This window comes from Nicotiana tabacum, chromosome 9, assembly GCF_000715075.1.
Source record: "Nicotiana tabacum cultivar K326 chromosome 9, ASM71507v2, whole genome shotgun sequence".
NCBI lineage: Eukaryota > Viridiplantae > Streptophyta > Magnoliopsida > Solanales > Solanaceae > Nicotiana > Nicotiana tabacum.
Window position 1 is genome coordinate 23,011,829 of NC_134088.1, and position 19,338 is coordinate 23,031,166.

At 34.1% G+C, this 19,338-nt stretch overlaps 1 protein-coding gene across 1 annotated transcript; it reads right to left on the bottom strand.

Annotated features, from left to right (window-relative positions):
• Positions 1-5,579: 5,579 nt before the first annotated feature.
• Positions 5,580-6,571, bottom strand: LOC107803513 (pectinesterase-like). Its single transcript, XM_016627253.2, has 2 exons — positions 6,370-6,571; positions 5,580-6,259 (listed from the first exon to the last, which is right to left on the bottom strand). The coding sequence occupies exons 1-2, from the start codon at positions 6,569-6,571 to the stop codon at positions 5,580-5,582; spliced, it is 882 nt and encodes a 293-aa protein (XP_016482739.2).
• Between the last annotated feature and the right edge of the window lie 12,767 nt (positions 6,572-19,338).

Consider the following 19,338-nt stretch of genomic DNA (forward strand, 5'->3'; position numbering starts at 1 on the left):
AAATTTATCTTATAATAAATATACTCTCATTCTGGAGGTAAATAAGAAAATGTCCTTTTTTGTGGAGCGGGTCGAACGCCTCGGCAGGATAGATACATCTATGGATCGTGCCGCACGTCCCTCGGTAGTGTACACGAAACTTTGGATCGGGTCGTACGACCTCGGCAGACACTACAACATTATGTATATATAGTTATAAAATATATTGTAGCTAAATATAAAAATTTACGTAGCTAAACATTTTAGCCACAAATAGTTTTTTCGTAGCATTCGTAGCAAGAAGTGACGTAACTAAAAGTTAGCTACAAACTTTACATGATCCATGGCTAAGGACTAATACTTATTGCTATGAAAATTTTATGTGTTCTAGCTGTGATGATAATACATTCTTGCCACGAAAAAGAAGATTATAGCAATAATTTTATTCTTTTGCCACGACAAATAAAATGTATAGCTATCTTTATTTTGTAGCTACAAAGTGTTGTATTGTAGCAAAAGATTTGATTTGTTTGCCACGTAACTTTATATTTTGTTGCTATTTCTATAGCTTAGTTTCGTAGCAATAGTACTCGTATTCAGCTACGGATCAAAAATTCATAGCAATGAATTGAAGTATTAGCCACAAATATTTTCTTATTGCAGCTAAAAATTCATACTTTTAGCTATGTAATATATCTTATTATAGCAAAATATTTTCTTTATTTGCTACGAAAAGTAAAAATAAGTAGCCATGTTTAGCTACAAATTCAAAAGTGCATAGCTAAAATTTCATTCTTTTTTGCCTCAAAGCATAAAATTGTTGCAAAAGATTCTTCATTTGCTATGAAAATAAAAACGTATAGCCATGTTTATACTATGTGACAATTGTATATATGTTTTGCTACGATTCAAAAATTCATAGCTACTAATTGAGAATTTTACCTCAAATACTGTTAGCCACAATAATTTATATAACGTAGATAAGAATCGTTTTTTGGCTTGAAATATACCTTCAATTGTAATTATTCAATAAATGCAATATTAAAAAAATTAATAAATGTTCAATAATATCATTCAAAACAGTGAAATACTACGTTATTCAAACATATCCGTACGCTTTTTGCCAACATTTTTTGATATTATGGTGCACTTGGTCCTTCATCTTCCAAGAGAGGCTAAGCTTGCTGGACCTGTACAATACAGATGGATGTACCCAATAGAGCGGTATATTTTTGTATTTTATAATTTCGATTTAATTTTATGTGGCTTGTTAATTTTTCATGCTAAGCGTTTAACTGATTGTTATATTATGTAGATTCTTGCGGAAACTGAAATGATATGTTCGCAATAGAAGTTGACATGAAGGATCTATTGCAGAAGGGTATATTGTTGAAGAAAGTCTAATATTTTGTTCAAGATATTTACATGAAAGTGGGAAATGGTATAATCGAGTGGAAAAGAATGATGAAGATGATCATGTTGAGTCATACTGTGGATTGTCAATATTTGAACAAAAAGGTGGCCCTTTGTTAAGAAATACATCTAGAAATCTTGAAGAGCTTGAGCGAAAACAGGCTCATCTTTATGTTTTGAGAAATTGTGAAGAAGTTCAACCATTTTTACGGTACACTTTCTTATGGTATTGTATATAGCAATTTGATTTTGTTAGCTTTTTCTCAATTATTATTTTAATTTTTAAACAGGGAGTACGAGCAGAGTAATAGTGACATGAACTTTGATGATTAGTTTTTTCATCGAGTAAGTTTTCACTGTATTCTTTATTCAATTTGTCATACTTATAATTTAATTTAGTTTATCTTTTGAGTGTTTATGGTTGTATGGTGGGTGCTGCTGCAAGAATTTTATTGTTATTCCCATCTTTGTAGTCCTAACTGTTTTATATGATAACCTGAATCAAATTGGCAATTTTTCGTTAATGTTGGCTTGTCTCTAGTCTCATTTCTTTAGTTGTATGGGCATTGCATTACATAGTCCAAACTATCCTATTAATATTAAGTGTTATATTTGTTACTAAATCCGCCAGTTTTAGGAAGTTCTTTGCCAAAAGTATCCCTCTTGTTATCTTCTCTATCCTGCTTTAGCATTATTAGATTATTTAATTATTTATTTTTGTACAGATCATGCAAATGCGCAAGGAAGGAAATTCACATGTAAGTTGCAGATTGTATTCTTTGGCTAGAGGTCCTTTTGATGGAATTCAAAGATTCAAAGGGTATGAAATAAATAGTTTTCGGTTTCATACTAAACAACTCGAAGGTAATAGGGTGAGGCAAAATAGTGGTGTTTTAGTAAGAGGAGTAACGAATGGTCAAAATACAAATTACTATGGTGTTATAACCAAAATAGTAGAACTTCAATATTTCGAAGGTAAACGAATTGTATTATTTAAATGTGATTGGTGGGATGTTGATCACATAGGAAAAAGTGTAAAAATAGATAAGCATGACTTTGTTAGTGTCAATACTAACCGAAAGTTAGCAACAAATGAACCATTTGTGCTTGCATCTCAAGTAGAACAAATCTTTTATGTCAAGGATAATCTTCATTCCAATTGGTCAGTTGTTTTGAATGGTCATTCGGCTTATTTAACTGATGGTACTGTCAATGAATAAACGTTTCAACAAGATGCTCAAAATTTATCCTGTACATTTGAGGAAGATGAAGACTTTATGTATTGGAGAATAAATGATCTTGGTGTTATCAGCACTGATGTTACCTTAGCTGATGATATTATTGAAGACATCGAATCAGAACCTGAAACTGATGATGAAGATTTGTTACTTTAAATATTTAGAAGTCTTATATGCATGTTTGTTTATACTCAGTTAATGTTAAAACTTTTACTTATTTGCTTGAGAGATGATGTTTAATTCTTTATTATTTTACTAAATTTATGAATTACTGCAATATACTAAATTATTTGATTGAATATGGATTAGTATTTAATAGTGTTATGTTGAAAATTATAGTTTGAATGAGTTCAAATGTTCTTTTCTATAAGGTGTATGTTGATGGATTATCTAGTTACAACTTACAAGGTTAATGAAATTATTGTGATACGCCACTATTTATGAAGTATTATTAGGAAGAGTGCTCTTAATAAGCGGAGAGATAACATCATTCAACAGTATTTTCTACATTATGTAGTCTCTTATTAGAAAAATCTTTTAATAGGATTGGGGAGGAGAATAGAGATAAAAAAGAGAGAAAACTTGACCTAGAGTGTTTCCTTGCAACCAAACTGTTGCTCAGTTAATTCGGCTGTATACGACCATTATTTTATGCTCTAAATAATTTGACAACTGCACACTTTCCTTGTGAGAAATGGAAAGGAGTGCACTCTCTTGTCCTTACACTTCTTTCTTCTTCATAGTCAACACAATTGGTTATTGTGATTTCCTTTCTTTTTCTACTTCTACATCACCAGAAAATTTTATTTTCATTCTAAATATTAGGTTCCCGTTTTCATAGACTATAATTAATTTTTTTCAAGAAGAAATTAAAAATATTGTTTGTTCATGAAATTTAATTAATTTTTGAAAAAAAGAATTGAAGGAAAAGTTCCAAAAACTAGTTTTGACCAATTTTTGTGTGGAACTTTTCTCCATTTACAAAACTTTAATATTATTTTTAAGTAAAATGCATGTCCAAATATAACTTCAACTTCCATAAATTATTTTTAAATAGAACTTCAAAAACTCTTTTTTCAAGTTTCAACCAAATCTATGAGAAACTTATATTTTTTTTGTTAGATCAATAGACTATCGAAACAAGTTCTATATTGATTTGATGAATGTAGAAATCTTTCGGGAAGCACATATACATGAATATTGCTGCAATTATTCATCTAACTATGAAACTTTAGTTATGTTAGTACTATTTTTATAGTTACTGCAAGTGCATGATAAATTTATACTTTGCTACGAAATTTTTTTTGTCTCAAAGTTGGTAGTTATATCATTTTAAAGCAACATCATTCTTTTAGCTATAAAATTATGTTCAAACACGTGTATCATGGCTAAAAAGTTACAATTGCTACCGTGATTTTAAATTCATAGTTAAAGCTTAGAATTAGCTACACCACTTATTGTAGCTATTTAAATTCGGGGCTATATCATTTTGTCACTATAGTTAGTTGTAGCTATTGAGCTAATTGCTGTCACAGATTTTATAAATTGAAGCAAAAATGTTCAGTTAGCTGCAAGATTTTGATTGACATAAATTATTGTGGCAAAAGATACTTTGTTGCTATAACAACTTCAAACACGTGGCAGAAACTAACAATTAGCTACAAATCTTTAGTGTAGCAATAAATTTGTAGCTATTTTGGCACCTATTGCCACGATAGTTAGACACTATAGAAAAATGAGAAATTAGCTCTGTCAATTTAACTTTTGTAGCTAATAAAGTTTACGAAATTGTTAATAGCTACCAAATTATAATTTGTGTGGCTAATATTCGGTAATAGCCACATTTTTTAAATTTGTAGCTAAGAATCTGTAGCTATAAATGCATAATGTTGTAGTGAGAAATCGTGCTTAATAATAATAATAATTACACGATACTTGGACAGTTTATTGCAGCTTGTAAAGCTATTTGATAAATTGAAAATTTATTGAAATTTAATTGCAGTTTGTAAAGCTATTTGATAAATAGAAATTTTTATTGAAATTGAAGGATTTAATTAATAGATTGGGAATTGTTGCATTTGAAGGATTTTATTATTTCTGCTAATTGAATAAAATTATTGTCAACTCTGTGAATCATGCCGATTTGAATAATTATAATTTATTCCATTTATTATTGTTGACCCTTAGTGAGTGTCAAAGTTGGTCATCTCGTCTCTACCACTTCGAGATTAGGCTTGATACTTACTGGGTACACGTTGTTTACGTACTCATGCTACACTTGCTGCACTTTTTGTGCAGGATCTGAGACAAATACTAGTGGAGGACCTATCAATGGACATCCTCGTTATCTAGGGGCGTAGTGGTGAGCTGCCTTTCTGAGCCGTCCTGCAGCTACCAGTGCCTCTTCTTGTATTTTTAATTCTGTCTATTTTTATGTATAATCTATTAGATGCTCATACACTTGTGACACAAGGTCTTGACACACACATTGGTAAAATTTGGTATTTTATTATTTTCTTGGAATAAAAGTTTAACCAATATACATATGACTTATTAGTTGGCTTGCCTAGCTATAGTGTTGGGCGCCATCACGACCTATAGGTAAAATTGGGTCGTGACAATTTATGATGGGAACAAGAAAGAAAAGATGACAAAAAAATGGAAAAGTCAAAGAAAGAGCTAGATGAGTACATTATAATTTTGTGATGTATCAAAAACGGATTCAAACAATTTTCCTGTTACATCTTTCAAGAAAATTAAATATGCCAATAAATTACCCTATTTTGCAGGAACAGTTTAATAAGGAGATTTATAACAAAAATCAGAGTCATACAAAAGCTCATGAAAAAGGTTTGATGTTAAGAGACAGTGAAATGTACAATACGAGAGAACACATAAAGCTCCAAATTTGATTAAGATTGTGAGAAATATATTCATGAGCTAGAAAGTTCACGGGAGATCCAAATAATATGGAATTGTGGGGGGTATCCATCTGTCACCGCCTATGAAATTCCTAACAGTGAAACTTGATGCGACCTTTGGATCATCGGTGGCAACTGCCCACTTCACACGTCCCTTTGTATCTGCACCTGGTCCTCTATTTCTATATTCCATATAAAATGGGCGGACTAGGGGCATTCCCTCAAAGTCTATCCATCCTCGTGGATTTATCAATAGGTCAATATAACTTTGCAAAATCACAGTTCTTGAGAAGTTACCCCATGGGCGACCTAAATACATAGTGATATTACCTGCTTTCTCCAAGTCCGGGGTTGCTTTTAAGGTGCAGTTTTGCAACACTAGTCCAGTTAGTAAAGTCTCAACATCTCTCTCTTGTGCAGTGATGGTAATATATTGGCCAAGCAAAGGCTGACGTACTTCAATCAAACAATTTTGGAATACTGCAGCTGCATCACCGCAGATAAAGTCTATGGTGCCCAAGATATCACAATCCCTATAAAATTGTCTACCGTACTTTGTATATAGAGTATCTTGATAACCCTCAAAACGGCATTGGTAGAAGGTAAGAAAATCTGCTTCTGCTCTTAATGCTACTGCCTGTAGCATTTTAGCTCCAGCTATGTTCCTAAAAGTGATTCCTTGGGCTACGAAGCCCTGGCCATTCACCCCTGAAAAGTGAAAAACAATTAACAGAATCAACAACGCACATAATGCCAAGGAATAATCTACTGTTAACGTGAATGATGTTAATTGGAATAAAGAAAATAGATTTACGCACCCACAGTTGCTGTATAAATTGTCCCGATTCCCGCACCATAACTTTTATCTCCCGATATTATGGTTTTGTCCATTCCTTCTCCGATGAAAACTATGTTCGTTTTCCAGCTTTCGATTTGGACGTATTCATTGTAGGTTCCTTGTTTTATTTTGATGTAGTAATATGTAACGCTATTGTTTGGAGCTGCTGAGACTGCAGCCATTATTGTCGTATAATTGCCCGAGCCATCTAGTGCTACTATTGCATTAGGAGGTTGTGTTATTTGTTGGCATCCTCCATAGCATATAATGGTTAACCAAATCATGACAAAAGTAGTAGTGAACCTCATTGATGCAGTTAGTAATATTCCAATTGTAGAATATCAAATTAAAATCGTCTGGCCAATAGGACGGAGAAGATACTGAAAATTGGAGGAAGTTGAACATCAATATATAATATATTACTTTCCTAATATTTAAGACTCTAAAAATAATTATTTTTTTGCATATTTAAATCTTTCCTTATTTAATATGTAGGAAGACCTAATATTTAGTACTTTAAATTTATTACTTTCTTACCTTATATAACTACAAGGTAAAACATCATTAAGTAGTATATAAAACCTAACCTATGGATTCTTTGACTGTATTTTACCATTTTATTACTCGATTTTATTAAAAGCCAACTTATTCTAACATACAACCAACCACGTTATTTACTTGTACTATTCCCACTTCTCGGATGTGGTTCTATTTAATTCCCAACTTCTTCTCTTATTATTTTTAATTTTCTATAATTAAATAAAAAAATTCAATAATTTATACATAAGATTTTGAAGTCAACTGATTAAGCTTTTTGTCCTTTTAGTTTTGGTAAATCAGCCACGATACAAACATATACTAAAATAAGTCTCACTCGTAATTGTAATCATTAATAGTATTTTTAGGCAAAAAAAAAAAAAAACTGTCGTTTATTTTAATTTTTTATTGGCTAAAGATTCTCTTTTGTTTAGGTTCAGAATTCTTTAGGCTTTTCCTCGTTTGAGATTAGGTTTTTTTATTGCCGTGCGGGTTTCCTTTAGGTTTAGGCTTCTTTAGGTTTTTCTTTGTTTATTTATTACTGCCGTGTGGCTTTTCTTAAATTTATGATTCTTTTATTGCCAATGTTATTTACTGCCGCAGGTTGAATTACTTTTGAAGGTTTAAGATTCTTTTATTTTGTGTCGTTTCTTTGTTTATGTTTAGGATTCACTTTAGATTTCTAGAATTTTAAGACCAAAATAATTTACATACTTTAAATTCATTATAAAGCATCAACGACTTGCTTGTAATTTGAGGTGAACTTTCTAATCTATAATCTATTCTTGAAGTTATGTAATAATAAATACATTCTTAAAAGATTGTCAATTGTGTGTTTTTTTTTTTTTACAATATTTTGATATACGATCATCAGTTTAAAACTGACTTATTCATAAATTTTGCATAGTTCTAGAATTTTAGGACCAAAACAATTTTCATATTTTATAAGCTTTATCCGAAACTCTTGATATTATCAACAAATAGCTTGTAATTTGAGGTTAACTTTCTAACCTATAGTCTGTTCTTGAAGTTATATAATAATAAACGTTCATGTATTCTTGAGCACAATTACAAATTGAACGGTTGAAAACTCTGATTTGTTTTTACAATATCTTATTTACAATCATCCGTTTAAAACTGAGTTATTTACAAATTGTGCGTATGTTGTTTGGGTCATTGTATTCGTAACTTAAAATTGATTTTCAAAATTATCTTTTTGGTTTTCACTTCTCTTTCTTTGAGTATAAAGAATTTATATTAGTAGTAGTTTTACCCTTATCTTCTATAATTCTAATATTCAAGTATTGAAAAGCATCATTAGGGATTCAGCAGGGGTTTTCATGTCCTTGTTTTACTCCTATCGACACTACGTATCATAGACTTTTCAATGTTAAATACTTTAATAAAAATAGGTAGGCACTTCTAATGAACTTTCGTGAACGAAAGGTAAAATGAAAGGTATTTACATGAGTAATTAAATCTGCTTTGCATCAGTTGAATACCATAGGAAATAGCTAACTCAATTTTGTGAATTCAAATAATTAGTGGTATTATAAAATAATTTTTGTATAAGAAGTGTGTTAAAATCAAATAATCATCGGTCTTTCAGAACACATACATGAATAGTAACTTTCTGAGGGAAGTTGATAGAAGCTAAACTTCATATTATTTAGTTATATTTATATTATTGTGTTCTACTGACATCATAAGTAAAGTTAGATTAACAATAGGTCTCATGTCCTGCTTAAAAGAAATATCAAAATATGCTCTTAGTTAAGATACCTAACAAATGGGATTTTTTATTTAGTTATTATTATGCAGGACTTGTTGCACTTAGTATCTATACATATACCTAACAAATGTGATTTTTTATTTAGTTATTACTATGCAGGACTTGTTGCACTTAGTATCTATACATTAGGCCATCCTTACACGTATGACTATATGAATGGATAGAGAACGAAATCTCTTCAAGACGAAAACAAAAGTAGAAACAATTCATATAGTGCTAATTATTGACTAGAGATATAGAACAATATTACATTTTGCTCGTGGGAAAAAGCTAAGTTTAAGTTGAACATATTGAAAGATGATTGAGGACTTCAATTTTATGTTAAAAAGACTCTTTTTTGATTGAGTTAGCCATATAGAATCAACATTAACGAATATCATAAGCTTAAAGTTTATTCTATAAACTCAAACACATTTTTTAATATGATTTTTTTTAAATTATTCAACAAGATGGGGTACACGTGCGAAGCGCGTACCCTAGGACTAGTATATATATATAGGGGTAGAGGTAGACCTAAGAATTCTTGGGGAGAGGTTATTAGGCGGGACATGGCGCAGCTAGAGCTGACTGAGGACATGGCCCTAGATAAGAAGGTGTTGAGGTTAAATATTAGGATAGAAGGTTAATAGGTAGTCGAGCGTTTCTCTTTGTCTTACTCAGTTCGCTAGCATTAGTGTTAATATGACATCCTGTTATTCATAGATTGCTATTACTACCTATAGTTTAATTGCTTTTTTGGATTCGATCTTATTTTATTTTGTTGTTATCCCTACTTGTTGCAATTACCTTTTCTTTTTTCATTCGTTCTCCAGCCGAGGGTCTATGGGAAACAACCTCTCTGCCCTCCAGGGTAGGGGTAAAGCTGCGCACATCTTACCCTCCCCACACCCCACTTGTGAAAAATTACTGGGCTTCTTGTTGTTGTTGTTGTTGTGTGTATATATATTGATTTTAGGACCTTAAAATCAATTAAAATTTTAGTTATTAATTATTTTTCTTTTTTGAAACATTTATAGAGTCCTAATATTTAGAACTTTAAAATCGATTAAGATTTACCTTACATAAATTCTTTCCTAATTAAAGTATGCAACATATTTATAATTAGTAATACTAAAATTAGAAACTTTTAAGGCTAAACATTAACTACCACTACTTGTCAAGAAGACTCGTAGAAGGAGTTCTTGGGCATAAAGTTTTTGAAAATTAAGTATAATTTGTTTATGTTTTTCTTGTAATATTTAGTATCTTGAGATCAACTAAAATTTTATTTATTAAATTTATCCTCTTTATTTGAACTAAGTCCTTATATAATTAGGATTTTGGTAATAACTAAAATTAATCAAAATCAATCTATAATCTATATCTATCTATATATTATATACTATATTAAAAGTACGAATCACCTTAACAGAATGTCGTTCACCTATTTTACTCTTTAAAAATATACATTGGATAAAAGTGTAAATTATTAATTTTTCTAATCACTACTAGAAATTCGGTAAAAACCGACCAACGTTGGTGGGTAATGGCCAAAAACTAATCAAAACGTGACCATTTACGTGTGGACGGTATTTTTGTGGTTGGAAAGGCATACCGACCAAAGTTGGTCGAAAATTACCGACCAACTTTGGTCGGTCAATTAAATTCAAAAAACAAAAATATTGCAAAAAAACCGACCAAAGTTGGTCGGTTTTTTTCGACCAAAGTTGGTCGGTATTTTAATTATGTAATAAAAAAATTCACCATCTGGGAATCGAACCGGGGTCTGTACTGTGGTAGGATACTATTCTACCACTAGACCATTGGTACATTTTATTTTAAGACTGTCTTTTATTTAATTTATACTCTTTATTTGTATTTGCGCACGAAAATAACCGATCAAAGTTGGTCGATTTTATTAAAAAGTAAAATTACCGACCAAAGTTGGTCGGTTTTTTTAAATGACCGGCCGAATTAACCAACCAATTTTGGTCGGTTTTTTTAATATTAATTTTTATTTATTTTAATTGAAAAACCGACCAAAGTTGGTCGGTTTCTTGAAACATAAATTTTACGGGACTCAAAAATAGTTTCCCGCATTTTTGCGCCAAAGAAAATTGACCAAAGTTGGTTGGATTCGTAAAAAAAAAAAAAAAAAATTTAAAAAATCGACCAACTTTGGTCGATTTTTTGGTCGGTCGACCTTGGTCGGTTTTTGCCGAATTTCTAGTAGTGAATATTTAAGTGAAATGCATTAAAATTTTGGTAATAAATCGTTTCTTATTTGAACTATGTAGAAACGGCTCATATTTAAGTTATATAAATTTATTTCATAAATTTCTAAACATTAAAGATTACTATTGTAAACTACCATAAGCATATTATGGTAGCCCCGTTCCTTCATTTACTGCTCAATTTGTACTTTACAGTTGTTATATGACTTACCGGGGTAATTGGTTCGGATCCGGTGAGGTTTTGAAATGAATTGATACACTTAGTCTCATAATTGAAAACTTAAGTTGAAAAGATTGACCGGATATTGATTTATGTGTAAACAACTCCGGAATAGAATTTTGATGATTCGAATAGCTTCGTATGGTGATTTTGGACTTAGGGGTGTGCCCGGACAATTATTTAGAAGTCCGTAGTAGAATTAGGCTTGAAATGGCGAAAGTTGAATTTTTGAAAAGTTTGACCGGGGGGTTGACTTTTTGATATCGGGGTCGGAATACGATTTTGGAAATTTGAATAGGTCTGTTATGTCATTTATGACTTTTGTGCAAAATTTAAGGTCAATCGGACATGATTTGATAGGTTCCAGTGTCGTTTGTAGAAATTAAAAGTTTCAAAGTTCATTAGGTTTGAATCTATGTATGATTCGTGTTTTAGCGTTGTGTGATATGATTTGAGGGTTCGCCTAAGTTCGTATGATGTTTTAAGACTTGTTGATATATTTGGTTGAGGTCCCGGGGGCCTCGGGCGAGTTTCGGGTGGTTAACGGATCGAATTCGGACTTAGAAGAAATCTGGAAAATTTATGTCTTTTGGGGTGAATGCACCTGCGAGAGTCTAGGCCGCATGTGCGGCAGGTGGAGCGCAGGTGCGAAGTTTGGAGGAAAGGATCAGAGGTCGCAGGTGCGAGGTTGGGTCCGCACCTGCGAGGTCGCAGATGCGGCGTTGGGGGCGCAGAAGCGAAGGGACCGCAGGTGCAATGGTGAGTTTCGCACCTGCGATTGCGCAGAATTGCGCAGATACGGTCCGAAGCTCGCAGAAGCGGAGGCAGTTGGGGTAAGTGGATTCCGCCAAAGCGGCCTCGCAGAAGCGAGAAATTGAGCCGCAGGTGCGAAAGCACTGGGAAGTGTACAAAACAGAGGAGTTCCGACATTTTTATCATTTTTGACATTTTGAGTTGGGGTTTTTGGTGATTTGTGAGAGGGATTTCGAAGGAGAACTTGAGGTAAGTCACTTGTGATCATTGTTAGTCAATAATATTGGATTATCATTGAGTATTTCGACTAAATTACATGTTTTTGAGGTGAAATTAGAAGATTTGGTCTAGGGATTTCAAAATAAGATTTGAAGATTTGAAGGTCGAGTTGATGTCGAAATTTGGTAAAATTGGTATGGTTAGACTCATGGTTAAATGACCTTTTGGATTTTGTAACTTTTGTCGGGTTCCGATATGTGGGCCCCACGGACGATTTTTGGGTGAAATTTCGGATTTTGATGGAAAATTTGTATTTTCATATGAAATTAATTCCTATAATTTGTTTTGACTGAATCGAATTATTTATGACTTGATTCGAGGCGTTTGGAGGCCGATACGCGAGGCAAAGGCATTGCAGAGTAAAGAATTGCACGGCTTGAGGTAAGTAACACTTCTAAACTTGGTTCTGAGGGTATGAATCGCTGAATTTGGTGTTATATAAATTGTTTGAAGGTGACGCACACGATAGTTGACGAGCGTGTGGACATGCACCATAGAAATTGTGATTTGAATAAATTCTGTGAAGTTGTAAAATTAAAGAATCATGTTATTATCCGAATATTTTTCACGTGTTAGGAAAATTGAGGTGAGACTCGTATTAAAGATCATGATTGGGCTACGTGCCGATATTCTGGGATCCATATAGTCGTGTTGCTGTTGAATTTAATTGTTTTAAAAATATATATTTCATACTTAGTCATATTCATCCATTGTGAGGATATTTATGGGATCGGGGCTGCCCGCCTGCAGCAGGCCATATTGGCTTTATATATATTATTACTATTTTATGGATCGGGGCTACAAGCATGCAGCAGGCCTTATAGGCTTTATTATTATACGGATCTGGACTGCCCGCCTGCAGTAGGCCATAAAGGCTTTATATCACGCTTGGGCTGAAGGAACCCCTCCGGAGTCTGTACACACCCCGAGTGAGCGTATATGATTATATATGCGGGGTGGACTTCCCAGGGCATGGACTTGCCTTACTTATTTATAATGTGATGAATTTTCCTAGACGGATCTTGTCCGAATCATTTATATTTGGGGATAAATTACCCCAAGGCTGGATTGGCCTTATACTGTACTGAGTGACTGACTGTCAGTCGATATGTGTGTGACTGACTGTCAGTGTGTGTGTGTGTGTATATATATATATATATATATATATATATATATATATATATATATATATATATATATATATATATACGGGATGGAATATCCCTGGGCTGGATTGGCCATAAACAGTACTGAGTGACCGAATGATTAGTGACCAGTAGTATATGAGGTCTTTCCACTGAAATGTCACATTCCTCATATCATGCAATATTGATCTATTTTGCTTGTACTGAGTTTAACTGTTGAGATTTCTTCCGCTGAATTTAAATATTATATTTTTAAACTTAAAAGATATGGTGGCTTATTAAGATTGTCGGCTTGCATAGTATTGAGATAGGCGCCATCACGACAGGTGATATTTTGGGTCGTGACAAGTTGGTATCAGAGCCTAGGTTACATAAGTCTCACGAGTTAAGAGCAGGTTTAGTAGAGTCTTGCGGATCGGTACGGAGACGTCTGTACTTATCTTCGAGAGGCTGTCGAACCCTTAGGAAAATTTCACTTTCTTGTATTCGATCATGCGGACTTTTTGATTTCGGAAAACTAAAATTCTGTTATTCTATTCTCTCACAGATGGTGAGAACACGTACTACCAGATCGGACGGTCAGCCACTAGTGCCACCAGTTAGGGCCGCGAGAGGCCGGAGCCGTGGTAGAGGCCGGGGCCGAGGTAGAAGTCGAGGTGTAGCTCGTACAGCAGTTGGAGCAGAACCTGTAGCACTACCAGTTGCTCCAGCTCAGGAGCAGATTTCAGATATAGTTGAGCTGGCGGGACCAGCTCATGCACCAGCTGCACCTATTGTCATTCTAGGCCTTTAGGAGGCCTTGGCCCATATATTGACAGTTTGCACTGGTCTTGCTCAGGTGGTTTCGGCTTAGGCCGCACCTACCACTTCTCAAGCCGGGGGAGGTACTCATACCTCTGTTGCCCGTACTCTAGATTAGGTAGTGCAGGGACTTCAGATACCAGGGGCATTACCAGCCCAGCCGGCTGCAGCTGCTCAGGCCCCGGTAGTCCCCGTTATGACAGATGATGAGCAGAGGAGACTTGAGAGATTTGGGAGGCTTCTACCTCCATCATTTAGCGATGCTAAGTAAGAGGATGCTCAGGGTTTTCTGGATAAGTGCCAGTGGATGCTTCACACATCGGGTATTCTGGAGACCAGTGGGGTCTCGTTCACTACTTTTCAGTTTTCTGGAGCTTCCTTTATATGGTAGGAGGCTTATTGTCACGACCCAAACTGATGAGCCGTGACGAGTGCCCGAGTTCTACCTATCAAACACCCCTAAGCATTCATCTAAGATATAAATATGAAATAAGTGTAAGTCATGCATAACATCTGGAAATAAACTACTAATTCATATGAACAACCTACGTGAGATATATATATATATATATATATATATATATATATATATATATATATATATATATATATATATATATATATATATATATATATATATATATATATATATATATATATATATATATATATATATATATATATATATATATATATATATATATATATATATATATATATATATATATATATATATATATATATATATATATATATATATATATATATATATATATATATATATATATATATATATATATATATATATATATATATATATATATATATATATATATATATATATACCAAAACTCAAAGCAGCTACGGATCAAATGGAGCACACTAACTGTCGCTGATCAAGGATCCTAAGAAGGGGGACCGTCAGCCTGTCTACCTACACCTGCGGGCATGAAACGCAGCGTCCCCAGGAAAAAAAGGACGTCAGTACGAATAATGTACTAAGTATGTAAAGCATGAAAATCAGTACATAAAAGACATAGATGAAACATGGGGTAAAGAATTCCACCTGTGAGTCTAAATAACTTTGTGAATCCTGAAACATTTATAATGTCATGCACGTGCGTGTAAATGTCGTATCATGCATAGGTATAGGTGTACATAACATCATCAAGCCTCTGAGGGCATCCCTTCATATCATCTCGGCCACTATGGGAAAAATCATCAACATATACCAGTTGATCAGGTGGTGGTACGTATACAATGCCGTAACCTTTTCCCATATCCCATATACATATAATATACGCGTATATAACGCCTTCTAGTCATGGGTCAATGTACATGTATAAATGCATGAAATGCATAAAAATACGTTAATAAGATTTCTCGAATATAATAAAATTAATATGCCTTTCGGACAAACTTTATCAAATACGTATTTTTCTGAGACCCATAAATAGAGGATATAATAATAATTCACATAGGGAATCAAGAATATAGACACCCCTAGTATTTCTATGAATAAAGTCATTTATGAAAGTTGCGTATTTTGCTCATTTCGTTTGTATCATTTGGATCATGCCAAAAACAAAGAAGGGATAGCCCTAACATACCTCAAGTCATCAATGCAACTCAACAACAAGCTTATGACAACTAGCGCGCCAACCCTATAACAAAGAAATGCGTGTACAATTTAGATGGCAGTAGTATATTATGTATCTCAAATGATAACTCGATTCTAAAATAAAACGGGCAGCATTTTCCCTAGTTTTACTGCTCCCTCAAGCCTACTATAGGCGATATACAAATATAATATAATCGGCAACTCAAAACCAACCTAATTACAATTCGGGACCTTCAATACAACAAAACCTCCAAATATACCATAATACACCCAATCAACAAGTTATCAATTAGCCTGTAACTACAACGACGAGCGACCAACCTACTACCCTACCACATGTGGTATTTCTCCACGCCCTTTTTATCCTTCTAAACTCCATAAATCAGAAGCACAATAGACAACCCAAAAGCAACACGAAACAGGCCACAAAACAGTCCACTATAAGTCAAATAACTCGAACTCACGGCTTTCAATCACCGTCCCGTGAGGTCTAACTATTAGGAAACGAATTTATCAACTTTTTTTGATATTTTAAAGCTTAAATACAGAAATTAGGAATTTTTATTAACTATTAAATACATTCCAAAACTCAAACTACAAAGAAAAAGAGAGGCGATATAGCAATACTTACGTTGTAGGGATCGTTCTGATGTTATTGCTTCTCGATTTCGTACCCGGTATGTTAATATTATTTGAAGCACTATTAGAGAGCTCAAGGACTATTTTTATGGTGTCCTCTCGTCAGATCTATGTAAAAATGAATAGAGAGTGACGAGTTAAAAAATATATATCAACTTTTAAAAAGTCAAAAGGTGCTAGCTTGGCACCCTCTAATTTGTCCATCTTCCGACGCTTATATGTTTTTATCCGGATATCGTATGAATGAACGGTTAAAAGCATTGAAAACTACATTCCAAGACCTTCAATGTGGTATATAATATATCCCAAAAAGACCTCATATAACACACAAAATTTATTTCTCAAAAAGCTCTGTTACACGGTAAATCCTTAGTTGATTTTTCCGCAACTTTAATCCGATTTTCCCAAACTTTATGTGTTTTATCCAAACATCATATATAGTCATATTATGACTTTAAACTCATTTAAATTATAATTAACAAGTCTCATATTCATTATACTTCACCTTGGAACGCACATGGTGTAACACTTATGAGAGGCGCAGGCCGGTCGGTGCAGTACCACTCACATGGCAGAAGTTCTCTATTATCTTTTTGGAGAAGTTTGTGCCACAGTCTTGCAGGGAGGAGCTGCGCAAAAAATTTGAGCAGCTTCGGCAGGATGGCATGTCTGTGACCCAGTATGAGATGAGGTTTTCTGAGTTGGCTCGTCACATAGTTTGGTTGGTTCCCACTGATAGGGAGAACATTAGGAGGTTCATTGATGGCCTCACATATCAACCGCGGTTACTTATGACTAGGGAGAGGGTATCTGGTGCCACTTTTGACGAGGTGGTTGACATTGCTCGGCAGATAGAGGTGGTCTGTAGCTAGGAGCGGGGTGAGAGGGAGGCCAAGTGTCACGACCCCAAAATCTCACCTGTCGTGATGGCGCTTATCTCAATACTAGGCAAGCTGAAAATCTCAATAAACCACCACATCTTTGAAGTTTGAAAACATAGTATTTGAATTTCCATAGAAAAATCTCACAAATTACTGACATAACATTCCCAAAATCTGGTGTCGCTGAGTACATGAGCATCTAATATGAATACAAAGTCTGACTGACAAAACACTGTCTGAAAGTATAGAACAGTACAATAACTTAAAGAAAGAGAGTCAAGGTCAGCGGACTCCAGGTAACTACCTTGATAGTCTCCATATGATAGCAATCTGAGATCTAACGGTCACCGTGTCCGAAAGCACCTGGATCAGCACACGAGGTGCAGAGTGTAGTATGTGTACCACCAACTCAATAAGTAACAAGACTAACCTCTGGGATGAAAGTAGTGACGAGCTCTGCAGGTACAATCCAGTATAAATAATAACAATACAGAAATGTAGGCATGCTTTCAAGTTCAACAGTTGGTTTCAGTACAAATAAAATGGATCAATTCAAAGCAATATAGGGAATATGACATCTCTGTATCTACATGCCAATGTACATACTGTATGTGATGCACCTTAGCGAAAACTCCATGTACTCATAATTTAAAATACTCAATCACTCAGTACTGTATATGGCCAATCCAGCTCAGGGAAGATCCATCCCAAATATATATATGTATATCCATCAATTGATAGTTAGTCACTCAGTACTGTATAAGGCCAATCCAGCCAAGGAGAAGATCCATCCACGAATATCAGTGATTCGGACAAGATACATGTCCAGGGAAAGTCCACCCCTCAATATATATCTATGGAAAGATTCATGCCCAGGGAAGATCCATCTCTATATATATATATATATATATATATATATATATATATATATATATATATATATATATATATATATATATATCAACTACTGCTCACTGTGGGGGTGCAGACTCCGGAGGGGCTCCTTCAGCTCAAGCGCTATAATAGCCAGATCCAGGCATAAATAACTAAACATAACTATTACTCAGAATCTCCAGTCTCTCGGGCTCTCAATGGAATGAAAAATCAACCCGAAATGATGATATAAATTATCAATGAATGACAATAGAGACTGAGATATGATATGCAAGTGATAGATGTGCTGGGTACAAAATTGTAAATTTAAACAAATAATTCAACAGCAATACGACTCGTGTGGGTCCCAAAATATATCGGCGCGTAGCCAAATCGTGATCTTTAACATGAGTCTTAGCTCAATTTCTCTAACACGTGGAGCATATATGGATAATGACATTTATTTAATTATGCAACTCCACAGAATCAATTTAAGTCACAGTTTGCATAATGCACGCCCACACGCCCATCACCCAGTATGTGCGTCATCTCCAAACAATTCATACAACACGAAGTTCAGGGATTTATACCAAGTTTAGAAATGTTACTTACCTCAAACCGCATAATTTCTTACTCCGCTATGCCCTTACCTTGCGAATTGGTCTCCAGAAGCCTCGTATCTAGCCACAATTAATTAGATTCAGTCAATACAAGTTATTAGAATTAATTCCATAAGAAAATACTAATTTTTCAATAAAATCCGAAATTTAACTCAAAAATCGCCTATGAGTCCCACGCCTCGGAATCCGACAAAAATTATAAACTATGAACGCCCATCCAAGCACGAGTCCAACCATACAAATTTCACCAAATTCCGACATCAACTCGACCCTCAAATCTTTATTTAAAGTCTTTGAAGATTTCTACCATTTTCAACCCAATCTTTACCCATTTGAACTCAACAATCTTTCCACAAACCTTATTGGTACGTGTATGTATAAATAATATTCTTACACTCAAGAATCATACTCCCAATCATCCATCTTTACTGAAACTCGAAATTGAAGAATTGGGGGAAGAAATTCTTACCTCTTTGAAGACCTAGCAAGATCCTTGTGAAATCTCCCAACCTTGAACAAGAATTGATGGACAAATGACTAGGTCTTCTCTTTCTCTCTCTAAGATGCTCTAACCT

Excerpts from the sequence above, each read along its gene's own strand:
- LOC107803513 (XM_016627253.2), bottom strand. The coding sequence starts at position 6,571 with ATGGCTGCAGTCTCAGCAGCTCCAAACAATAGCGTTACATATTACTAC. Across the intron at positions 6,260-6,369 it reads AATTTATACAGCAACTGTGG|GGGTGAATGGCCAGGGCTTC; the intron begins GTGCGTAAATCT and ends TTCACTTTTCAG.